The sequence below is a fragment of the Saimiri boliviensis genome, chromosome 17 (genome assembly GCF_048565385.1).
Source record: "Saimiri boliviensis isolate mSaiBol1 chromosome 17, mSaiBol1.pri, whole genome shotgun sequence".
Taxonomy (NCBI): domain Eukaryota; kingdom Metazoa; phylum Chordata; class Mammalia; order Primates; family Cebidae; genus Saimiri; species Saimiri boliviensis.
This window is the reverse complement of record NC_133465.1, coordinates 52,631,234-52,658,178: the sequence shown is the minus strand read 5'-3', so window position 1 is coordinate 52,658,178 and position 26,945 is coordinate 52,631,234. Positions and strand designations below refer to the sequence as shown.

Below are 26,945 nucleotides of genomic sequence, written 5' to 3'. Positions count from 1 at the left end.
TTTCAAGCAGTAGAAAATGCTAGTTTATTGTTATTATTATTATTTTTGAGATGGAGTCTCACTCTTGTTGCCCAGGCTGGAGTGCAATGGCATGATCTCGGCTCACTGCAACCTCCGACCCCTGGGTTCAAGCAGTTCTCTTGCCTTGGCTTCCCAAGTAGCTGGGATTACAGGTGCACACCACCATGCTCAGCTAATTCTTGTATTTTTAGCAGAGATGGGGTTTCACCATGTTGGCCAGCCTAGTCTCAAACTCCTGACCTCAGGTGATCCACCTGCCTTGGCCTCCCAAAGTGCTGGGATTACAGGCATGAGTCACTGTGCCTGGCCCAGAAGATGCCAGCTTTAAATATGTATTTATTTTAAGTGGAGAGTGAAATAATATGTTGGCCCCTCAGATAGTGTCAGAGTTGAGAAGAGAAAATGCTCCCTCAACACTGAACTATAATTCTCAATTGAAGTAATCATGGGTGAAAAAGAATTAGACACATTTGATGAATTGTAATAAAGATAACAAACCTAAAAGAAAACAGAATTTCTTTTTTATTTTTAAGATAGGATTTTGCTCTGTCACCATGCTGGAGTGCCGTGGCATGATCCTGGCTCATTGCAGCCTTGACCTCCTGGGCTCAAGTGATCCTCCTGCCTCAGCCTCCCAAGTAGTTGGGGCCACAAGTGCTTGCCAGCAGGCCAGCTAATTTTCTTATTTTGTGAAGAGATAGGGTCTCCCTAAGTTGCCCAGGCTGGTCTTGAACTCCTGGGTTCAAGTGGTCTTTTTTCCTTGGCTTCTTAAAGTGCTTAGATTAGGGATGTGAGCCATCGTGCATGCTGAAAGCAGAATTTCAAACTTGCTACAGAGACATATTACTAACAGTGACTCTCTCAAATATAGTTATACCAAAAGAAGGATGGTAGGTTATGAGGCATAAATTCAGAATCAGTAAATAGCGTGTTAGATATACATAGTGGACTCCAAGTTTCTCTTCAAAAAATCAGTATGTCAGTATGTTCAGCTCTCTTATTCTTTAATTCTCCATTTTAAAGTTTAACTTCCTGGTTCTCTGTGCCCCCTTGCCTCTAGTTTTGGTAAACAACTTCCCTGCCAGTTCTAATCAGTAGTTCACATCTGTTTGCCTGTCCCCTGCTCTGTCCTGACTCATCCTGATCACCTGCTCCAGTCACCTGCTCCGTCCTGACTCATCCCGCTCACCTGCTTTGACCTGAGTCATCCCCGGTTACCCGCTCTGCCATAACCGTTTTTCCTGCCAAACCACTCACCCTGCCACTCTGGCGCATACTCCTGTTCTCTTTAAAATAGCTAATTGGAATTAGCTTAGACTGTGCAGTCTAACCCTAGCTAATAGGGGAACAACACAGCAGCAGGGACTTCATCAGGGATAAGAATTTCTTCCCCACCCCTGTTCAGGTGTGTGTTCACCATTGCTCTATCTGTGAGATGCACCCTTCTATAGAAGTATATTGTCTTATTGAGAAAATTAATATTCGAGTGCTGCTTCTTTTGCAGCACCAAAAATTTACATATAACAAGTGAAACAGCGAGATTCCAATCAGTGAGACATTCAAAAAAGCAAATGTAAAGCACAATTACATTTTAGCTGCTGTTCTCATATTCTTACCTTTGAGAGGCTTCACACTATCCAGTAATTTTTTCTTATATACCTTTCCATCTGTAAGATATGGTAAAATTCAAGTTAAAAAAAGGGTAAGAAACTCTTTAATTTTATAAGACATGATTCACCTAGAAATTTACTCTATTTCATCCTTGAATAATAAAAAAAGATAAAACTGCTCTCAATGTGGTCAATCTATCCCCTAGCTGAAACACATAGCAGTAGTTGATGTGCCTTAAACACACACACACAGAGGTACTGCCTTTCTTTCTTTTTCTTTTCTTTTTTTTTCTTTTTCTTTTTTTTTTTTTTTGAGAGAGTCTTGTTCTGTCATCCAGGCTGGAGTGCAGTGGTGCTATCTCAGCTCATGGCAATCTCCATCTCCCAGTTCAAGTGATTCTTTCTCCTGCCTTAGCCTCCTGTGCAGCTAGGATTACAGGTGTGCACTACCGGGCCTGCTTAATTTTTGTATTTCTAGTAGAGACAGGGTTTCACCATCTTGGCCAGGCTGGTCTCGAACTTCTGGCCTCAAGTGATCCACCTGCCTTGGTCTCACAAAGTGTTGGGATTATAGGCATGAGCCACTGTGGCCAGCTAGTTCTTCCCCCTTCCCCCTTCCCCCTTCCTCCTTCTCCTCTTCTCCTCTTCTTTCTTCTTCCTCCTCTCCTTCTTCTTCCTTCTTCCTTCTCTCCTTCTCCTTCTTCTTCCTCTTCTTCCCTTCTTCTTCTTTTCTTGCACTTTGCCCTTCTCTCCTTTCCCTGCCTATGCTCTAGGCCCATGAGGTGTTCCTATCTTTATTCCCTAATGGAAGATCCTAAAGGGATGATATGAAAAATAGTTATTGACTTGAACAGTATAAAAAACAATATTTAAATACAAAATTAAAAATATTTTTGTTTTCTGCACAAACTCCTTCCATAAATGGAGGTAAAATTTAATTAGAATGGAGAACAGAGGCCTTATGCACCACCACAACTCAGGCTTATGCAACCTGTCTGTTCCAGAGGTCTCTATCCTTTGGCAGGAGTATCTGTAGTATTGAAAAACTCCTCAAGGCGTGGCATGTGTCTGTAGTAGTTTCTGTTACAATCCATCTGCATTCTCATTCCTGCTCTCTCAGAACCAAACTCCTAAGAAGGCTACAACTCTCATAACTGGACCTTTGAGAGAACAATCTGGAGGAAGTGCTGGACAAAATGAGTAAACACAGCCTTAAGAATATGTGGGGTGGGCCAGCCGAGCATGGTGGCTCATACCTGCAGTCCCAGCACTTTGGGAGGCCGAGGTGGGCAGATTACTTGAGATCAGGAATTCGAGACCAGCCTGGCCAACATGGCGAAACCCTGTCTCTTCTAAAAATACAAAAAATTAGCTAGGCATGGTGCTGGGTTCCTGTAATCCCAGCTACTCAGGAGGCTGAGGCAGGAGGATCACTTGAACCCGGGAGATGGAGGTTGTAGTGAGCCAAGATTGTGCCACTGCACTTCAGCCTGGGGAGACAGAGCAAGATTCTGTCTCAAAAAAAAAAAAAAAAAAAAAAAAAAGAGTATGTGGGATGAATTCAAACGGATACTGAGCATTTGCTGCCCAGGGTGCAACCTCTGCCCCAAGGGCACTATCCCCCTTGGTAATGTGCAGCCTTACTCTTGCCTGGGGAAAATTGGGGCAAGGAGTGATGGGGGAAAGGATATCTACTGGGGTCTCTAGGACTGGGCAGGAAGCACAGTTCTGAAGCACAGGCTGACCTCTAGGGTCTTTATGGGTAGTTCTTTCCCAGTGCCTAGGACGGGGAACTTTTGAGGGGCTGTCTGTGCTACTGACCAGATTGGATACTGACAGTATAAGTACACAGTCCTGGAGGCCCCCCGCTCTCATGTGGTTTTCCCTTTTAATTGCTGGATTGTGGGGTGATAGGAAGGCTGACTGAGGATGTTGGGTGCATTGGGGGGATGCTACCCGACTGCAGAAGACTTTAGTGTGTCGCTATCAAATATTTAGCAGAGGTCTACTGGCTGAATGCAAAGGAGAGAACTTTCTCATTTCCAGATTAAAACATAAGTGACAAGAACAGGGTTTCTTTCTTTTCTTTTCTTTTTTAAATGGAGTCTCACTGTGTTGCCCAGGCTGAAGTGCAGTGGCACTATCTTGGCTTGCTACAACCTCTGCCTCCCAAGTTCAAGTGATTCTCATGCCTCAGCCTCCAGAGTAGGGACTACAGGCATCTGTCACCATGCCCAGCTTATTTGTTTTGCATTTTTAGTAGTCAGGGTCTCCCATGTTGGGCAGGCTGGTCTTGAACTCCTGACCTCAGCTGATCTGCTCACCTCAGCCTCCCAAAGTGTTGGGATTACAGGTGTGAGCTACCACGCCCAGCCAAGAACAGGATTTCTTATGCCAGAATTTCCTTTCTTAAGGGGTGTGATGGTTAATACTGAGTGTCAACTTGATTGGATTGAAGGATGCAAAGTATTGATCCTGGGTATGTCTGTGAGGGTGTTGACAAAGGAGATTAACATTTGAGTCAGTGGGTTGGGAAAGGCAGACCAACCCTTAATCTGGGTGGGCACCATCTAATCAGATGCCAGCATGGCTAGAATACAAAGTAGGCAGAAAAATGTGAAAAGATGAGACTGGCCTAATCTCCCAGCCTACATCTTTCTCCCCTGCTGGATGCTTCCTGCTCTTGTATATTGGACTTCAAGTCTTTCAGTTTTGGAACTCGTACTGGCTCTGCTTGCTACTCAGCTTGCAGACGGCCTATTGTGGGACCTGTGATCATGTGAGTTAATACTTCTTAATAAACTGTCTATCTATCTACCTATCTATCTATCCATCCATCCATCCATCCATCCATCCTTCCCTCCTTCCCCCCCTCCCACTAGTTCTGTCTCTCTAGAGACCCCTCTCCAGGGTTCTCTAGAACACAGAGGCTTTCTCATGGTTCTTGCCCAGAAGACTATGCTACCACAGCTCCATGAACAAGCACCATGATGGTATGCTAAATACTCACCACAGATTGGCAGAGTGTTTAACAGCATTGAGTGTTCTTTTTCCGTTAGCTCAATCCCCATGTTGCTCAGCACATTTTTTAAGTTATTAGCTTCAACCTTTTCTCCTTTGAATAGATGGGAATTATTTCAGAAGAAAATATTAAGAGATTTAATTATTCCAAGTTATAAAAAATGTAATCCAGTACAGCACTATTTCTAACTGCACAATGAGGTATACATATATGAGTTGACTTCACCTTACATAGAGTTATTTTGAGATTCAGTACCTGAAAGCATTCTTTAATCCAAATAAGCAGGTAACACTTCTGATCGGAGTATGCGTCAGGATAACACGGAGCAACAGGGGGGTGGCTCAGTGACTTATGATGTGCTATGGCTTAAATGTTTGTGTTCCTTCCAAAATTCGTGTTGAAACTTAACCTCAGAGGCAATAGTATTAAGAGGTAGCGACTTTAGGAAGTGGTTAGGTTGTAGGGATTCCTCCCTTATGAACTGGATTAAGGCCCTTATAAGAGATGTCTCATATAGCAATCAGTAGCCCCCTTTTTTTTTTTTGTCTGTTTGCCCTTCCTCATGTGAGGACACAGTGTTTAAGGCACCATCTCGAAGCACAGAGCGACCCTCACTAGACATCAAATGTGCCTTGATCTATCTTGGACTTCTCAAGCTCTAGAACTTTGAGAAAGAAATTTCTATCATTTTTGAATCACCCAGTTTGTGATATTTTGTGATAGCAGCATGCATGGATTAAAACAGATGGTATATAGAATCTATGTAATTCTACCTGCAAGTAATATTTCTGTTTCTACTTCATGGCCTGAATTATGGGACTAATTGTTCATAGTGATCCCATTTCCTGATGTGAAAACTTCACACTGAGATTCACTATGTTCACTGATATTTTTGTTCTTTAAACACTAGTGAAATGAACACACTATTGGCCTATACATTAGGCAAGTTAATACCTCTTTTTAAGAGCACTCACACTTTTCCTAAATCTTTAATATTCCAAAATGTTGTCAACAAGACAAAATTCTCAATAAGTGGTAAAAGAGCAGAATGAACTTATCAATGATTTCTGGAGGGGGTAAACTACTGCTTTCAAAGGTAGTTATCTACAAAGCATCAATATCTCAATTTTATTATGTCTTATATAAATTCCCACTCACCTGTAAAAGCTTTTGCTGCATCCATCAAGACATCTAGGTCAACCTTTTCATTTTCTGTAAGAAAACTCAGCATTTAGATTGAGAGTTGAAGCTACTGAGACTTTAAAAATTATATAAAATCCTTAAATTGAAATTTATTGAACAGAATTACAGTGATTTTTAATGCATTATTCTAGAATTTTTATTTTTTTTCAATCCAAAGGAGCATGTACTAAAGGGAAAAAGATTCAAGCTTTAAGTATATATTCATTCAACTTAATTGAATACTTACTTTTATTTCATTAACTGTTAGCTGTGAAAAATATTTGGAGCATGTGGTGAGTGATGTTGTGTTTGTATGAAGTTAGCTCCATCCTATAGATCAGTCCTCCTCCTTTCAGACCTAGTTCTCTTGCATTGAGTGCAAGGCTGAGATGTGTTAGAGCAAGTGTTCTCAAAGTGTGGTCCATGGACCTCTATATTCACCCAGCATCTTTTGCCATTTTCACTGTGTTGACATTTGTGCTGATGGTGCAAAAGCAATGTTGGACAAAACTGCTGGCATCTTTACATGAATGAAGGTAGTGACAACTAAATGTACTAGCAGTCATTGTGTTCTTCACTGTACATACTTGTAGTAAGATGTAAATTTCAGTTAAGGATGTCCTTGGTAAAGCAGCAAAAGTTATTAATTTTTATTAAATATTAACCCTTGAGTGCATGAAACACTTTTAGTGAACTATGACAATTTATTGAGGAAAAGAACTTGTATGATTGTTTGAGTTGCAAGAAAACTAGCTGCATTTTCATGGGATACCATTTTCACTGGAGAAAATGACTAATGGGCAAAATATAGCTTTTCAGAGTTGGATATCTGCCAGACACCTTCTTGAAAATGATCAAAGTAAACCTGTCATTTTAAGGAAAAACCCCAACAACAGATGTTTTAATGTTGAGTTCAAGATTTAAAACAACAATTTGAATTTTGGAAACCTTATTGTGACTTGATAGTTTCCCAACATGTAAATATTATTTTAATAAGATTGATGGTGATATTAATAAATGTAGTTTTTCAAACAAGCCAGCATAATAACCAGCTAACACAATGACAGAATCAAATCTACACATATCAGTAATAATCCTGAATGTAAATGGGCTAAATGGCCCACTTAAAAGGCACGGAGTGGCAAGCTAGATAAAAAAGCAAGACCCAATGGTATGCTATCTTCAAGAGACCTATATCAAATGTAATGATACCCACAGGCTCAAAACAAAGAGATGGAGAAAAATCTACCAAGCAAATGGAAATCAGGAAAATGCAGGGGTTGCAATTCTAATTTCAGATAAAATGGACTTTAAATCAACAAAGATCAAAAAAGAAAAAGAAGGGCATTACATAATGGTCAAGGGTTTAATTCAACAAGAAGATGTAACTATTCTAAATATATATGCACCCAACACAGGAGTGCCCACTCATAAAGGAATTTCTTTTTCTTTTCTTTTCTTTTTTTTTTTGAGACGAAGTTTCGCTTTTGTTACCCAGGCTGGAGTGCAATGGCGCGATCTCGGCTCACCGCAACCTCTGCCTCCTGGGTTCAGGCAATTCTCCTGCCTCAGCCTCCTGAGTAGCTGGGATTACAGGCACGCACCACCATGCCCAGCTAATTTTTTGTATTTTTAGTAGAGATGGGGTTTCACCTTGTTGACCAGGATGGTCTCGATCTCTCGACCTCGTGATCCACCCGCCTCGGCCTCCCAAAGTGCTGGGATTACAGGCTTGAGCCACCACGCCCGGCCAAGGAATTTCTTAGAGACCTACAAAGATATTTAGATTCCTACACAATAATAATGGGAGACTGCAACACTCCACTGACAGAATTAGATCACTGAGGCAGAAAATTATCAAAGATATTTAGGAACTGAACTCAATACTGAACCAAATTGATCTGATAGACTTCTATAGAACTCTCTACAGAAGTTCTCTACAGAACTCCCCAAACAACATAATATACATTCTTCTCATTGCCACATGGCACATACTCTAAAATTGACCACATAATTGGACATAAAACAATTCTCAGCAAATAAAAAAGAACTGAAATACCAAACAACAGTGCAATAAAAATGGAGGTCAAGAATAAGAAAATTGCTCAAACCATACAATTATGTGGAAACATAAAAGTCAACATGCTCCTGAATGGCTTTTGCATAAATAATGAAATAAAGACAGAAATCAGTAAGTTCTTTGAAACTAATGAGAATAAAGATACAACATACCAGAATCTCTAGAACACAGCTAAGGCAGTGTTAAGAGGGAAATTCATAGCATTAACCACCCACATCAAAAAGTTAGAAAGATCTTAAGTTAACAACTTAACGTTACAACTGAAAGAATTAGAGAAGCAAGAGCAAGTTGACCCCAAACCTAGCAGAAGATAAGAAATAACCAAAATCAGAGCTGCACTGAAGGAAACTGAGACTCTAAAAACCATTCAAAACATCAACAAAACCAGGAGTTTTTTTTTTTTTTTGAAAAAATTAAAAAGGCCACTGACTAGACTAATAAAGAAGGGAAAGATGATCCAAATAAACGTAATCAGAAATGACAAAACGGGGTGTTATCACTGACCCCAAAGAAATAAAAACAACCATCAGAAACTATAAACATGTCTATGCATACAAACTTGAAAACCTAGAAGAGATGGATAAATTCCTGAACACATACATCCTCCCAAAACTGAACTAGGAAGAAATTGATTCCCTGAACAGACAAATAATGAGCTCTGAAATTGAATCAGTAAATAGCCTACCAACCTACCAAAAAGAAGCCCAAGACCAGAGGAATTCACAGCTGAATTCTACCAGATGTACAAAGAAGAGCTGGTACTATTCCTACTGAAACTATTCCAAAAAATTGAGGCTGCATCTAGTCATCCCTCTTGGTGAAGAAATTGATTCTGACTCTTTGATTATTTTAGGTTAATGGTCCTTAGTCCCCATTAACCCATCTCCTAGCTTCTGAGTATCCTGGCATCTTCCCTGTGGATCTCCTAATTCCTGCAGGTCACAGAAGACAGGGGCTGTGGCGGAGTCACCTGGGCTTCCCTGAGTGGAGAGCACAAAGCAGTGAAGCATGAAACTAAGCTCAGTTTGTGGGTACAAGGAGACAAAGGCCCTGCCACATCCCTGAAGGCATATTGTTATTTTAAAAATGAATTAATATAGGTATTATTAAATATAGTTTAATTTCTAATATAATAAATATTAATAGATACTCACAAAAACAGCATGAAGAAGTTTAAAAAAATTATTGATTGATTGATTGATTTTTAACAATGGTATCTTCCTATGTTGCTTAGGCTGGTCTCAAACTCCTGGGTTCAAGAAATCCTGCCACCTCAGCCTCCCAAAGTGGGAGGATTACAGACATGAGCCACTGTGCCTAGCCACATAAAGAATTTTTGAGACCAAAAAGTTTCAGAACCCCTAGGTTAGAGATTACATGCAATAATAGGCAATATTCAGTTTGCTTGTTGTTTCCTTATCCAACTTCAGTGCTATTTATCATTTAGACTAGAAGATCCTGATTCCCAACGTTTCCTAGTTCTCTTGTATTTTCCCAAGATCATAAGCTCCTCTGAGGTCAGATGCCCTTGCACCCCTAACAATTCTTAGTTTCTAGTAAATACATTACCCAGCTATAGTAAAAACATTTGCCAAGTAAATAGCCAAGTAAAAATAGTACTATTAATACAATGCTGATGTATTTTTGGCATTTAATAAATATTTGTTGAATGAATCAATAAAAGAAAAAAATGTATTCAAAAATTAGGACCTTGATCCTTAAAAATGAAGTCCTGCCTTAGTAAAAGATAATTTTTCTAGTTCTTGGGGTTCCATGCTGTTATAAACTTGAAGCCAAACCCTCAAGCCAGTGAAGATTCTTGGTGGTCTGCATCCTTACTAATGTTAGTTACTGACTTAGTTGAAGAAAGAAGAGACTTCTCTCCTCTTTCTCTTCAGAGTCTTTTCAACTCAGTCCTAATACTATCACAGCTACTACTATTATTTTTTTTATATAAAAAGATTGGTTAAGCTGAAAACAGTGAGTTCCCAAAGTGTGAGAGGGGAAAAAGTCTGCCTCTGAACACACATCCCCTCTGGGGAACCTGAAAATCCAGATCACAGGAGAAGGACTTAACCTTAACTAGAACTGAAACGGATTTAGGGAGCCAAGCAAAATATAAAAATAGAACAAGCAGCGGAAAGAACCCTGTAGGCACTTCTAGTCCTCAGCTTGAGCCCAAGGAAGCCATTACTGGCCTTATCTCACAGGGGTTCTTGGGGAAGGCAGCCAGTGCAACTGGGGAGGGGCCACAGGGTGAAGGAAACTCCTAGTTGACCTTTGTAATAATTTTAACTGAGCATGAATTTTTCTGAGCAGAATCCAGTGGGGAGCAAATGGGAAGTATAGATAGGAGTGCAGAAAACACAGCCAATGGTCTGGGCAGGTGGGGAAGGGTGAGGTCTGAGAGCCTGCTTGCTTTCTCAGTGCGGAGGCTTATAGCCTGGGGCAAGATCTCAACCCTGCTTCCACTGAGATCTAAAAGTTTGGAAAACATATTTGAGGGAATAATTGAGGAAAACTTCCCTGGCCTTGTTAGAGATCCAGACATTCAAATACAAGAAGCTCAAAGAACACCTAGGAAATTTATTGCAAAAAGGTCATCACCTAGGCACACAGTCATCAGGTAATCCAAAGTTAAGATGAAGGAAAGAATCTTAAGAGCTGTGAGGCAAAAGTACCAGGTAACCTATAAAAAAAAAAAACTCTGAGATTAACAGCATATTTCTCAGCCTGTGAGCTAGAAGGAACTGGGGCTCTATCTTTAGCCTCCCTAAACTAAACAATTATCAGCCAATAATTTTATATACAGCAAAACTAATCTCCATAAATAAAGGAAAGATACAGTCTTTTTCAGACAAATGCTTTGAGAATTCACCACTACCAAGCCAGCACTACAAGAACTGCTAAAAGGAGCTCTAAATCTTGAAACAAATCTTCAAAATATACCAAAATAGAACATCCTTAAAGCATAAAGCTCACAGGACTCATAAAACAGTGATACAATAAATAAATAACCACACATGGTACTCAGACAACAAATAGCATGATGAATAGAATGGTATCTCATATCTCAATACCAATGTTGAATGCAAATGACCTAAATGCTCCACTTAAAAGATACAGAATGGCAAAATGGATAAGAATTCATCAACCAAGTATCTGCTGCCTTCAGGAGACTCACTTACCACATAAGGACTCACATAAGGTAAGGGGTGGAAAAAGATATTCCATGCAAATGGACAACAAAACTGAGCAGGAGTAGCTATTCTTCCATCAGACTAAACAAACTTTAAAGCAATAGCAGTTAAAAAAGACAAAGAGGGGTATTACATAATGATAAAAGGACTTGTCCAGGAAAATATCACAATCCTAAATATATATTCATCTAACACTGGAGTTTCCAAATTTATAAAACAATTACTAATAGACCTAAGAAATGAGACAGCAACACAGTAATAATGGGGGACTTCAGTACTCCACTGACAGCACTAGATGGGTCATCAAGACAGAAAGTCAACAAAGAAACAATGGATTTGTCATGTTTATATTCTAACCAAATGTGTCATGTGATTCTAATTTGCAGGATAAGGCATATTTTGTACATAAAAAAAGTAACAATGGATTTAAACTATATCCTAGAACAAATGGATTTAACACATTTACAGAACATTCTACCCAATAACCTCAGAATATACATTCTGTTCAACAGCATATGGAATATTCTCCAAGATAGAACATATGATACGCCATAAAACAAATCTCAACAAATTTAAGGACATTAAAGTAATAGCAGCAAGTACTCTCTCACACCACAGTGGAATAAAATTGGAAATAAATTCCAAAAAGGTTTGACACAAATACATGGAAATTAAATAACCTGTTCCTGAATGATTGTTGGATAAACAATAAAATCAAGATGAAAATTAAAAAATTCTTTGAACTGAATGATAATAGTGACATAACCTATCAAAACCTCTGGAATACAGCAAAGGCGATTCTAACAGGAAAGTTCATAGTCTGAAATGTCTACATCAAAAAGTCTGAAGGAGCACAAATAGAAAATCTAAGGACATACTTTAAGGAACTAGAGAAACAAGAACAAAACCAACCCCAACCAAGCATAAGAAATAACCAAGATCAGCTGGGCGCTGATCTTGTCTCTACCAAAAATACAAAAAATTAGCTGGGCATGGTGGCATGTGCCTGTAATCCCAGCTACTCAGGAGGCTGAGGCAAGAGAATTGCCTGAACCCAGGAGGCGGAGGTTGCAGTGAGCCGAGATTGCGCCATTGCACTCCAGCCTGGGTAACAAGAGCGAAACTCCGTCTTAAAAAAAAAAAAAAAAAGAAATAACCAAGATCAGAGCAGAACTAAATGAAATTAAAACAAAAAAAAAATACAAAAGAATTATGAAACAAAAAGCTGGTTCTTTGAGAAGATAAATAAAATTGATAGACCATTAGTGAGATTAACCAAGAAAAGAAGAGAGAAGATCCAAATAAGCTCAATTAGAAACAAAATAGGAGCTATTACAACTGATACCACAGAAATACAAAAGATCATTCAAGGCTGTTATGAATACCTTTACATGAATAAACTAGAAAACCTAGAGGAGACGGATAAATTTCTGAAAATATACAACCCTCTTAGATTAAGCCAGAAAGAAATAGAAACTCTAAACAGACCAGCAACAAGCAGCAAAATTGAAATGGTAATAAAAAATTGCTAACAAAATAAAAGTCCAGAATCAGAGGGATTCACAGCTGAATTCTATCAGAAATTCAAAGAAGAATTGGTACCAATCTCATTGACACTATTCCACAAGATACAGAAAGAGGGATTCCTCCCTAAGTCATTCTGTGAAGCTAGTATCACCCTAATACCAAAACCAGGAGAAGACATAACCAGAAAAGAAAACTACAGACCAATATCCCTGTTGAACATGGATACAAAAGTCTTTTTTTCTTTTTTTTCTTTTTTTTTTTTTAGACAGAGTTTCGCTCTTTGTTACCCAGGCTGGAGTGCAATGGCACGATCTTGGCTCACCGCAACCTCCACCTCCTGCGTTCAGGCAATTCTCCTGCCTCAGCCTCCTGAGTAGCTGGGATTACAGGCACGTGCCACCATGCCCAGCTAATTTTTTGTATTTTTCAGTAGAGACGGGGTTTCACCACGTTGACCAGGATGGTCTCGATCTCTTGACCTCGTGATCCACCCGCCTCGGCCTCCCAAAGTGCTGGGATTACAGGTTTGAGCCACCGCGCCTGGCGAAAGTCTTTAACAAAATACTACACTAGCTAACTAAATCCAACAACATATCGAAAAGATAATCCACCATGATCAGGTGAATTTCATACCAGGGATGCAGGGATGATTTAACATATGCAAGTCAATAAATGTTATACACCACATAAACAGAATTAAAAACAAAAATCACATTCTCATCTCAATAGATGCAGAAAAGGCATTTGACAAAACCCAGCATCTCTTTATGATTAAAACTCTCAGCAAAATCGGCACACAAGAAACATACCTCAATGTAATAAAAGCGATCTATGACAAACCCACAGCCAACATAATACTAAATGGGGAAAAATTGAAAGCATTCCCTCTGATAGCTGAAACAAGATAAGGATGCCTACTCTCACCATTTCTCTTCAACATGGTACTAGAAGTCCTAGCCAGAATAATCAGACAAGAGAAAGAAATAAAGGGCATCCAAATCGACAAAGAGGAAGTCAAAGTGTTGCTGTTTGCTGATGATATGATTGTCTACTTAGAAAACCATAAAGGCTCCTCCAGAAAGCTTCTAGAACTTGTAAAATAATTCAGCAGTTTCTGGATACAAAATTAATATATATAAATCAGTAGCTATCCTATACACCAACAGTGATTAAGCTGAGAATCAAACCAAGAACTCAACCTCTTTTACAATAGCTGCAAACAACAACAACAACAACAACAACAACAACAACAACAAAACTTAGGAATATACCTAACCAAGGAGGTTAAAGAACTCTACAAGGAAAACTACAAAACACTGCTGAAAGAAATGATAGAAGATACAAACAAATGGAAACCCATCCTATGCTCATGGATGGGTACATTCAATATTGTGAAAATGACCACACTGTCAAAAGTAATCTGCAAATTCAATGCAATTCCTATCAAAATAACACCATCATTCTTCACAGAACTAGGAAAAACAATCCTAAAATTCATATGGAACCAAAAACAAGTCTGCATAGCCAAAGAAAGACTAAGCAAAAATAACAAATCTGGAGGCATCACATTACCTGATTTCAAACTATACTATAAGGCCATAGACACCAAAACAGCATGGTACTGGTATAAAAATCGTCATGTAGACCAATGGAATAGAATAGAGAACCCAGAAATAAACCCAAATACTTGGAACCAACTGATCTTCAACAAAGCAAACAAAACATAAAGTGAGAGGTCAGGCATGGTGGCTCACGCTGTAATCCCAGCACTTTAGGAGGCCAAGGTAGGGAGATCACTTGAGGCCAGGAGTCTGCCCAACATGGTAAAAATCTCATCTTTACAAAAAACCAAACCAAAACAAAAAAATAAAAAACATAAAATGGGGAAAGGACACCCTTTTCAACAAATGATGCTATGAAAATTGACAAGCTACATGTAGGAGAATAAAACTGGGTCCTTATCAAAAATCAACTCAAGATGGATCAAAGACTTAAATCTAAGACCTGAATCCATAAAATTCTAGAAGATGACATCAGAAAAACTCTTCTAGACATTGGCTTAGGAAAGACTTTATGACCAGGAACCTGAAAACAAATGCAATGAAAAGAAAGATAAATAGATGAGATTTAATTAAACTGAAAAGCTTCTGCACAGCAAGAGAAATAATAAGCAGAGCAAACAGACGACTCACAGAGTGGGAGAAAATCTTTGCAACAAAGGCCTGCCTACTGTCCAGAATCTATAAGGAACTCAAATAAATCAGCAAGAAAAAACCCCCAAATAATCCCATCAACAAGTAGTCAAAGGACATGAATACTTAATTTTCAAAAGAAGATATACCAATGGCCAAGAAATATATGAAAAAAAGCTCATCACCACCTTACTCATGTGAGAATGGACAAAATGAAAAAATGAAAAAATAATAGATGTTGGTGTAGATGTGGTAAAAAGGGAACACTTTTACACTGCTGCTGGGAATGAAAACTAGTATAACCACTATGGAAAACAGTAAGGAGACTCCTTAAAGAACTAAAAGTAGACCTACCATTTGATCTACTAATCCCACAACTGGGTAACTACCCAGAGGAAAAGAAATCATTATATGAAAAAGATACATGAACGTGCATGTTTATAGCAGCACAATTTGCAATTGCAAAAATGTGGAACCAGCCTAAATGCTCATCAACCAACAAGTAGATAAAGACAATCTGGCATATATATATACCATGGAATAATACTCAGCCATAAAAATGAAATAATGGCATTCACAGCAACCTGGATTGAGTTGGAGACTGTTACTCTTTTTTTTTTTTTTGAGATGGAGTTTTGCTCTTTTACCCAGGCTTGAGTGCAATGGCATGATCTCGGCTCACCGCAACCTCTGCCTCCTGGGTTCAGGCAATTCTCCTGCTTCAGCCTCCCGAGTAGCTGGGATTACAGGCATGCACCACCATGCCCAGCTAATTTTTTGTATTTTTAGTAGAGACGGGGTTTCACCATGTTGACCAGGATGGTCTTGATCTCTTGACCTCGTGATCCATCTGCCTTGGCCTCCCAAAGTGCTGGGATTACAGGTATGAGCCACCGCACCTGGCAGGAGACCGTTATTCTAAGTGAAGTAACTCAGGAATGGAAAATCGAACATTGTATGTTCTCATTTATAAGTGGGAGCCAACCTATGAGGATGCAAAGGCATAAGAACAATACAATGGACTCTGGGGACTCAGGGAGAAAGTTAGGAAGGGGGTGAGGGAGAAGACTACACATTGGGTACAGTGTACATTGCTCGGGTAATGGGTGTACTAAAATCTCAGAAATCACCACTAAAGAACTTATCCCTGTAACTAAATAATACCTGTTCCCCCAAAACTATTGAAATAATAAAAATTTATATATATATATAAATGTTGAAAAAAGGAGATTGGTTTATATCCTGATGGATATATCTTTTCATCATCTCTTCCTATCCTTTTTTTTTTATCTTACCCTCCCCTCATCTCTGTTATCTCTTTCTTCCTTATCCTACTCTTTTATCCTATTCTTTACCTCTCAAATATTCCTTTATCTTTCCATTCTTTTGGTATTCTTGTCCTCATAGAGACACTCTGAGACACTGTTTTAAATCTGGTGATGATTCTCATGGTTTGATATACTTTATTTAAAGATGAATAACACTAATAATTAGGGAATGCATTTTCAATTATCTGGTACTGAGTGTCCTGTAAGTACCTCAATTCAACTATATTCCAAAGATTTTTCTTCTCTTCATTCTTCTCTCTCTGCTATCCTTCTCTCTGTTTTTAAAAACTGTTTTTTGGCATTCATGTTAAGTGATAAACTCTGATTCACAGTTTAGTATCTCCCTCCCTTTCACCCACATCAAATCAGTCTTCCCCATATATGTGTGGTTCCCAGGTAAGGCCCTTTCCACCTGTACCTTATTAACAGTCTCTTAGATTGTAACTCTGTCCCCAAGTTTTCTCTCTCCAACATGTCCTTACTCTTTGCTTTCACAGAGGACTAGTCATTATCTACAGGTTAAAGGTGTCTTAAATGCTCACCAGTCACGGGCAGGTGAGTCTTCAGGTCCTTGATTTCTTTTTCTTCGAGTCTGAACCCAGTGTTTTGTAGAACACTCTGTAAGTCATTGACATTAACCTGACCTCCTTAATAGAAACAAGAAAAAATAGATAAGGATGTCATAAAATGAAAAATGCACATTCTCAACCCCTACTCAGAAATGAAAAGAAGAAAGAAGCTATTTACAGCATCATGTGGGAGTCAGGAACAGAATATGCTTCCAAAATTAAACTTCTTGGAGGTTTATATTGGGGAGAAGTAAAGAGTTCGGCATTTCTGATGAATTAGACAGAGATGACAACCAAATCATGTTGTTCTGTCAAAAAGCAAGATTTGAAACTTGCTACAGTAATAATAAATTATCTCCCAAATGTAATTGTACATAAAGGAAGACTACAAATGGGGAAATTTTACTGAAAACTATTGGTGTAGTTTTGATCGAATCACTCTGAAATATGGGGATTTAAAAAGAATCAAAATATATTTTGGATAAATTAAATGTAAGTAGTGAAATCATAGAAAAACAAAGAGAACTAAGTATATATGACTCTTTACGTACTGGCTAGCTGGTAAAGGATTTGAAAGTTAATCACAGAAGAAATGACTGGTAAAACTGAATACATAAAAATGAAAAATGGTCATGTATCAAAATACAACATAATAGATAAAAAGTAGATTTGTAGTTGCCTAGGTCTGAGAGAGTTGGGGAGTACATGTAGTGACTACTAATGGGTATTGAGTTTCTTTTTGCAGTGCTGAAATATCCTAAAACTGATTGTGGTGATACCACACAACTCTGTTAGTATACTAAAACCCACTGAATTATACACTTTAAGTGAGTGAATTGTATGGTATGTGAACTATATCTCAATAAAGCTGTTGTAAAAATACAGTAAAATAAAATGCAGATAACCAATATTTACAACAGATATGACAATGTGCTAATATTTAATCTATAAAGAGGTCATTCAAATTAATAAAAACAATGTTTGGATTCTAACAGATTAAAAGATATGATGATATAAAAATATTTTCTCTTTTGAAAACACTTTTTAATTTATTAACTTTTTTTTTTTTTTTTTTCTGAGATGAAGTCTCACTCTGTAGCCCAAGCTGGAGTTTAAGGGCGCGATCGTGGCTCACTGCAACCTCTGCCTCCGGGCTCAAGCGATTCTCCTGCCTCAGCCTCCTGAGTAGCTGGAGGTACAGGTGCATGCTACCACATATGCCACCACGCCTGGCTAATTTTTATGTTTTTAGTAGAGATGGCGTTTCGCCAGAGGCTGGTCTTGAACTCCTGACCTCGTGATCTACCCGCCTTGGCTTCCCAAAGTGCTGGGATTAAAGGCATGAACCACCGCGCCTGGTTTAAATTTTTTTCTTGCTCTGTCTTATGGTGCTGATCAAAATTTTCTATGAGTAATTTTATGTGTAATTTTGTTTTCCAAGTAGATTATAAACTCTTTGAAAGTAAGAACTATCAGCTGGGTGCGGTGGCTTATGCTGGTAATCCCAGCAATTTGGAAGGCCGAGGCAGGCAGATCACCTGAGGTTGGGGGTTCTAGACCAGCCTGACCAACATGGAGAAACACGGTCTCTACTAAAAATGCAAAATGCGCCATGGTGGCACATACCTGTAATCCCAGCTACTTGGGAGGATGAGGCAGGAGAATGACTTGAACCAGGGAAGTGGAGGTTGTCGAGAGCCAAGATCAAGTCATTGTACTTTACCTGGGCAACAAGAGTGAAACTCCATCTCAAAAAAAAAAAAAAGTAAGAATTATCTTCTACTTTTTGCAGCCCCTCCCCCATCACACATCTAACACTATGCCAGTCATCAATTACAAGCTAATATTTGATGAATGAAAAAATCCTCGAAATAAACTTTGTTTTCCATTAAAGAGTAAACAACTGTTATCCTTGTGAGAATTCCATAATTTAAATATAAAACAATTGATACGGTTTGGCTGTGTCCCCACTCAAATCTCCTGTTGAATTCCCATTATTGTGGGAGGAACCTGGTGGGAAGTAACTGAATCATGGGGCCAGGTCTTCCTCATGCTGTTCTTGTGATAGTGAATAAGACTCACAAGATCCGATGGTTTTATAAGGGGGAGTTTCCCTGTACAAGCTCTCTCTCTTTGCCTGCCACCATCCATGTAAGATATGACTTGCTCCTCCTTGCCTTCCAACATGATTGTAAGGCCTCCCAAGCCATGTGGAACTGTAAGTCCGCTAAGCCTCTTTCTTTTCTAAGTTTCCCAGTCTCAGATATATCTTTATCAGCATCATGAAAATGGACTAATACAACAAAATAAAGCTGATTTAAAAACTGTTTTTATTTTAATATATTTTTTGAGACAGGGTCTGACTCTGCAATCCAGGCTCACTGCAGCCTCAAACTCCTGTGCTCAAGTGATTCTCCTGCCTCAGCCTCCTGAGTAGCTGGAACCACAAGCACGTATCACCAATATAAAAACATTTTCAACTTTATTTATAATAAAAAAATCAGAACAATAATTCGATTCAATTTTTTCACCCGCCAAATTAACAAGAATAAAATATATGAAAATAATATACTGTGGTTAGGGCATGATGTTAATACTATATATGGGGATGCAAATTTCTGCTGGAAGAATATGTCCAAAGAAAGTGACTTTAAAGTTGGATCAAAATTTAAGTGTGAAGATCAGAGACACATAAGAGAAAAACACTAAATAAATGTTCAACAAGAGAATAATGATTAAGTAAATTATAATACAACTAGATGATTTAGTCATTAAAATGATATTTACAAAGAAATTTTAAATAACATGGTGAAATTATTACACTAAAATTTTAGGATTAAATGCAGGATACATAACATTTCCACTAAGAGTTTAATTAATAATACACATATATGCACAGAAAAAGATCAGAGATATCTATAATAAAAAAGGTAATATTACTTGAGATTGTGGGTAATTACATTTTTTTCTGTATGCTACTGTATATTCCAGATTATTTTTAAATGCCCAGTATCTAGTAGACACTTGAATATTTGTTGAATAAAATGTATAATTTTCTGTTTGTTTATGTAATTAGAAAAAAAATTAGAATAATCTCAAATGTTATTGTCCTTATCCTTTTCCTCACTCACCTCTGAAGGATTTCACACCATCCAATAATTCCTTCTTAAACACCTTTTTATCAGCTGTAGGATAAAACATGATTAATAATGTTTCCAGAGATTCATAAAAATTAAAATATATACTTACAGTAAGGGAAAGTTTAGATATTTGTTAGAATTCAATCTCAATGAAATGAAAGATGCTTGGAAAACTTAGTGTAGTGAACCTACCCACTGGATAGAATACAAACTATTGTTAGCAATGCCCTACCATGCTGAACTACATACAGCCTTTTCTTTCTTGTTTCCTCCTCTCTAATTTACCTTTGTCTTTTCTTTCTTCACCTTTTCTACACCTTCTGCTCTCACCTTTTTTCAATTTTTACCTTAAGTCTTGTATTTCTCCTAGGGGGACCAAAGAAATTGCCTTATGATAGAACTTTTAACTGAAGAGGTTCCTGTTTCCTAAACCAACATAATAATAACAGGATTTTTTAGAAATGCTGGGATTGGGACTTTTTTTTTTTCTTTCTTTTCTTTTTTTTTTTTTTATTGCATTTTAGGTTTTGGGGTACATGTGATCAACATGCAAGATTGTTGCATAGGTACACACATGGCAGTGTGCTTTGCTGCCTTCCGTCCCCTCACTTGTATCTGTCATTTCTCCCCATGCTATCTCTTCCCACCTCCCCACCCCCCCGCCCCTCCCCCATTTCCCCCCAACGGACCCCAGTGTGAGGGACTTTTAAAAAATATTTTTAATTGACACAACTGTTTCAAATAGTAGACTTTCTAATACAAAACATTGAAACCAACCTCTTTGATGTTTTCAGGAGGGTAAGTATTTGGGGAAACAGACATGGTTCCTGCTCTCTCAGATTTTAGATAGTGCCATACAGACAATGATCTTGAATAAGTGTTGAATGAATATATTTTTAGACATCAGTGAAGCAGAACACATGTAAATGCTTACCAGAAACTGGCAGAGTTTTCAACAGCTTTTTGTGCTCCTTATTTGTGATCTCTATTCCCATGTTTTCCACAGTATTTTTCACATCCCCAGCAGGAATCTTCTCTCCTTTAGAGGGAGAGAAATAGTCATAGGTGAGAATATAAAAATTATGTCATATTTTATATTATATTATAATTCTGTATTAGTCCATTTTCATGCTGCTGATAAACACATACCTGAGACTGGGAAGAAAAAGAGGTTTAATTGGACTTACAGTTGCACATGGCTGGGAAGGCCTCAGAATCATGGCGGGAGGCAACAGGCACTTTTTACATGGTGGTGGCAAGAGAAAATGAGGAAGAAGCAAAAGCAAAAACCCCTGATAAATCCGTCTCATCTTCTGAGACTTATTCACTGTCATGAGAATATCATGGGAAAGACTGGGTCCTATGATTCAATTGCCACCCCCTGGTTCCCTCCCACAACATGTAGGAATTCTGAGAGATACAAATCAAGTTGAGATTTGGGTAGGGATACAGCCAAACTATATCAAATTATGTACAACATTATATGTAATTATAATTAACATAATAGATGTAATTATGATTATATAACATTATAACTACATATAATATAATGCTATATATCATACATATGTACCTGTGTTTGTATAGATAACTAGTGGAAATGTTATGTTTCTTGCATTTAATCCATATATATATATGTTTTATATATATATATATACACATAATATATATACACACATAATATATGTATATATATATACACATATAATATAAATATACATAATATATGTATATATATACATTATATATATAGATATGTATACACAAACACACACACACACACACACACACACACACACACACATATATATGTGTAATCCTCAGCTGCTGGGGGAAAAACAAAGCACAATAAAAGCTTGCTTAGCTATTTATTTATTTATTTTCAGACAAGTTCTCACTCTGCCATCCTGGCTGGAATGCAGTGGCACGATCATGGCTCACTGCAGCCTTGACCTCCTGGGTTTAAGCAATCCTCACACCTCAGCCCCTCACAGTAGCTGGGACCACAGGCATGCGACAGCATGTGGGGTTAATTTTTTGTACTTTCTATAGAGATAGGGTCTTCCTATGTTGCCCAGGCTGGTCTTGAACTCCTGGGCTCAAGCAATCTGTCTGGCTCAGCCTCCCAAAATGCTAGGGTTGCAGGCGTGAGACACTGCACCAGCCATTGTTCAGCCATTTAGAGTCAAGGAGAGGAGTCAGAAATTTTTCTTTTAACCTAAGTAAAATAAAATTTCTTACAGTGATGAAACAATATAATAAGTAAAATAGAAATTGTACAGTTTTTCAATAATTTGGGAGCTGTTTCATGGTTAATATAAATAATTTGACTACTACAAGAACACCTCTATTTTAAATTTTCTTTTTCTTCTTTCTTCTTCTTTTAAGTCCTCCCTATCCCCTTCCCTCTTGTTCTTTTGCCTGAATTATGGGGTAAGTTAAAAATGACAATAAAATCTGACTCCCTGTAATATATTTCACCTCAAGTGAATTTACATTTATATAATTACATTGTAAACTTGGGAAGGCAGGGATCATGTCTTTCTCCCAAAATCTAGCATAATGCCTGGCACATAGCCAACAATCAACTAAATGTAGAATGAGATACTTAATTGCTTGAACATCAGCAAAGCAAAACACATTACTGATTGAAACTTCAGAGAGTTCATTCACTTGGTCATTACTGAGTGTTTACTATGTGAAGAAAACAAAATTTTTGACAGGGTAAAACTGACATTTAAACTACTCAATATATAAAACATAATTAGGCCAGGTGCAGTGGCTTATGCCTGTAATTCCAGCAATTAGGAGGCTGAGATGGGCAGATCACTTGAGGTCAGGAGTTTTAAACTAGCCTAGTCAACATGGTGAAACCCTGGCTCTACTAAAAGTACAAAAATTAGCTAGGTGTGGTGGCATGTGCTTGTAATTCCAGCTACTCAGGAGGCTGAGGAAGGAGAATCACTTGAACCCAGGAGGCGAAGGTTAGAGTGAGCAGAGAGTGGGCCACTGCACACCAGGCTGGGTGATGGCGTGAGAATCCATCTCAAAAAATAAAAATCATAATTAACAAGCAGGACTATGACTTTTTTGGCAAATATTATTGCAATGTTTGCTAAAATTGATCATGTTTTAAGACCAAAATTTAAATATCAATTAATTACTCAAAGGCACAAAGTATATCAGTTATACTCTAATTATAATTTAAAATCAACCACAGAAAGAGATTTAAGAAATCTTCTCTACTCAGAAATTATAAACAAAATACTATAAATAACTGCTGAGTTAAAGAAGTTGAAACTGAGATTATAAACTACTTAGAAATTATGAACACAACTTGTTTCCAACAAAACAATAGAGTAGGACATCCTACTTGCTACAAATATCTAAAATGGATTTAAAAAATGACAAAATAATTGTAGATGCATGGCTGAGTTTGTAGGAAAGAAAGAAATTTTTGGTTTCAGGAGATGGAGAGGGGTTTAAGAGTCAGGTTGATATGTACTCAATTTTCTTTCTTTCTTTCTTTGAAACAGATTTGAAACACTGTATATTTAAAGTCCATTAAAGAGGCTGGGTATGGTGGCTCACATCTGTAATCCCAGCCCATTGGGAGGCTGAGGCAGGTGGATCACCGGAAGCCAGGAGTTCAAGATTAGCCAGGCCAACACTGTGAAACCCTGTCTCTATTAAAGAAAAAAAATTGGGTGTGGTGGTACATGCCTGTAATCCCAGCTACTTGGGTGCCTGAGGCACAGGAATCACTTGAACTAAGGAGGTAGAGGTCAAAGTGAGCTGAGATCATGCCACTGCATTCCAGCCTGGTGACACAATGAGATGCTGCCTCAAATAAATAAATAAATACAATTAAATAAAACCCACTAAAGAGAAATAAAGGGCATATATAGAACCATAAGAAGAAGAAATCAAGGAACTGGCTAATGTGTGAAAGATCTAAAACAATATCTAGAAATAAAAAGTTGTTATTGGCCTTTTTTTTTTTTTTTGAGATGGAGTCTTGCTCTGTCACCCAAGCCAGAATGCAGTGGTGTGATCTTGGCTCACTGCAACCTCTGCCTCCCAGGTTCAAGTGATTCTCCTGTCTCAGCCTCCTGAGTAGCTGGGATTACAGGCACCTACCACCATGCCCAGCTAATTTTTGTATTTTTAGTAAAGACAGGGTTTCACCATGTTGGTCAGGCTAGTCTCGACCTGCTGACCTCGTGATCCACCTGCCTTGGCCTCTCAAAGTGCTGGGATTATAGGCATGAGCCATGGTGCCTGGATGTGTTTTTGGCATTTTCAATAAACAGTGTGAGATGGAGTTGGAGAGACAATTAGTGAACTGGAAGAGAGATTTGAGAAATTCTAAAAATTAGGACAAAGATATAAAAAGTGGAAACTATGGAAAAAAGAAAGACAGAATAAGGTCCATCGTATACATAATGGGAGTTTCCAAAAGTAAAAGAAAAAGAGAAGAGGAAATATTTGAAACATAAAGGCTGAGAATTTTCAAGAATTGATGAAAGGCATAAAGTTTTAGTTTCGGAAATCACAAGTCTTGAGCAGAAAAAATGAAAAGAAGTCTAACTTGGAGACATTATAATGAAAACTTCAAAGATAGAGATAACAGTTCAGAGATAGTATGACTGTCTCCCAGAGATGGGCTGTTAGAACTTTGTTTCTCCTTATTTTGTGGAGAGGCTGAGAATGAATATCTTCATTTATATGAAGAATAGTTGCATCTTATTAGGTGAAAACAGAGTTACTTTGTTGATAAATAGAAGTTCAAATATATGTAGAAGGATTGTAGTTGAGTAGCTGAAAGAGTATTCTTCCAGCTACTTAGTTATTGTCTCTCAGCTCCAGTCCTACCCTTCTATACTTAGCTTTATGATACTGAGATTCTGTAAACTATGTTTCTGGCTCCATGTTAAATTCTGCCAACAGGAAGTGCTAGAGGGAGTCTGAAAGGCTAGAAGATGAAGTTCCTTCCTGCAGTAGTGGTTGAATCCAGTTTTCAGTTTTTCAACCTTGTGGAACCAACCTTATTACACTCTTCTTAGGGATAGACACTAGCATTAATTTCTGGAGTTCTAAGATAAAATGACAATCTATAAGTCTCGATTCAGCCAAACTATGATTCAAAGATGAATGTAAAATAAACATACTTGTAGACAAAGACTGGCTTTTGTTGATATCACTAAGCAGGATGAACCCCAAAAGGACTAGGAAGTTAAAAAGCATCAGTGAGTAAGGAAAGCTTTAGGTGTATTTACATCTTGCAGAAGATGGGCTTTAAGTTACTCTGCTCTTGCTTATTATATACTCAGTTGACAAAACCCCATTCCTGGTTAAATGCAAGTCTAGTAGACTACTCTGTACCTGCAGTTATTTAGCTAACTAGAGCTAAAGGAAGTATGCTGACTGCCCTCACTTTACATTGATGATCATGAACTTCAAGTGGGTCTTTAATGCCCTGGGGCAATCATACTATACTTTGCCGGTTCCTTAATTTTCCTACTCTTCTTTGTGACTGTTTCGGACCTTCTTTCCTCTTTCTAAACCAGTTTCCTTGTCTTTCTTGCACCACTACACCTGGTTAATGTTTGCATTTTTAGTAGAGATGGGGTTTCACCATATTGGCTAGGCTGGTCTCAAACTCCTGACCTCAGGTAATCTGCCTGCCTTGGCCTCCCAAAGTGCTGGGATTACGGATGTAAGCCACCGTGCCTGGACTCCCTGTTACTTTTTTACTTAGTTACTCAGCTTTAGCTACCTGACCTTCTTGTTCTTTGAATACACCAGGCATGCTCCTGCCTTTGGTTCTTTGTCTTTAATTAAAAAAAGAAGCCTTCTCTTGTCACCATTTTAACCATTTTATTTATCCCCTTATTCCACTTTGCCCTCTTTTGTAGTGAAACACCTTAGATATTCACAGAGTTTCTAAATCCTATGTTCCCATTATTTCAAACTCATTCCACTTAGGCTTCTTTCCATCCTCACTTCCTGAATTTTCTCTTTTGGATATCACCAGTGACCTCCATCTGGCTATATGCAATCGTCAGTTCTTGGTTCTCACATTACTTGGCCTATCAGTAGCGTTTGACTGTTGATTTGCCCTCTTGTCTGGTAACTGTAGCAGATGCTATAGATGCCCTGCTCATATCCCCTCATATCAATATATGCTTGTCCACTTCCTTTACTAGTATCTCTTTGTCTGAGGGATTTCTCCAGTTGCCAGAGTTCACTCTCCCTATGCTCAGATGGTTAGAAATGCCAGCAGAGTAATACTGCTTTCCCCTACCTTAAGCAGTTCTTAATCAATGACTGATATGAGTTGGTGTGAAAATAACCTGGTTCTATAACCCCTCCCTTGAGGTCATGTCATTTACCAGATGTTATTCCCCAGTGCGATCAAGCTCCAGTTACCTGCTATGGTAACTTGTTTGATAAACACTTTATTGGCTGTTTTTATCTATGTCTCATTTCTCTGCTTCCCTGAGCTCACTACCCAAGCAAACTACCTGTATATGTAATCCTTGTTTCAGGGTTTATTTTCTAGGGGTACCCAACTTGATTTAATATTCCTCATTTGGTTTTCAGGGCACTATATTATCTTGTTTTTCCACCTACATCACTGGCTACTCCTCATCTTCTTTGCTTTAGGACCTCTTAATATTGAAGTACTCCAGGTTTCATTCTGTAGTCCTCTTCTCTTCTTCACTTATACTCATTCCCTGAGTGAATTCATTCAATCTCATGGCTTTAAATACCATTTATATGCCTATGACTTTCAATTTTATATTTTTTACTCAAGATGTATTTCTTGAATTTGAGTCTGTTTAGTAAGTTTGTACTTGACATTTGCATTTGGAGGTCTATTAGTTATCTCAAAATATCCCAAATTGGATTCCTAATTTCTTCCACCCAAATTTGTACTACCAGTAACTTTCATCTCAGTTAATGGCAAGACTATCCTTTTAGTTAGTTGTTCAAGACAAAAATGTTAGAATCATTCTTGACATCTCCCTTTATCTGGTACTTTGTATCTAATCCACTAGAAAATTCTTT

General features: G+C 38.1%; 1 protein-coding gene across 3 annotated transcripts in view; it reads right to left on the bottom strand.

The window, feature by feature from the left end:
- Positions 1 to 26,945, bottom strand: part of EFCAB3 (EF-hand calcium binding domain 3) — a 164,917-nt gene that overhangs the window by 67,313 nt on the left and 70,659 nt on the right. For all 3 annotated transcript variants that reach the window (XM_074388810.1, XM_074388811.1, XM_039476427.2), the window contains 6 exons: positions 20,806 to 20,910; positions 19,863 to 19,916; positions 16,705 to 16,809; positions 5,812 to 5,865; positions 4,642 to 4,746; positions 1,638 to 1,688 (listed from right to left, as the gene is read on the bottom strand). In XM_074388810.1, the coding sequence (XP_074244911.1) occupies positions 1,638 to 1,688; positions 4,642 to 4,746; positions 5,812 to 5,865; positions 16,705 to 16,809; positions 19,863 to 19,916; positions 20,806 to 20,910 (474 nt within the window). The remainder of the gene's footprint in view (positions 1 to 1,637; positions 1,689 to 4,641; positions 4,747 to 5,811; positions 5,866 to 16,704; positions 16,810 to 19,862; positions 19,917 to 20,805; positions 20,911 to 26,945) is intronic.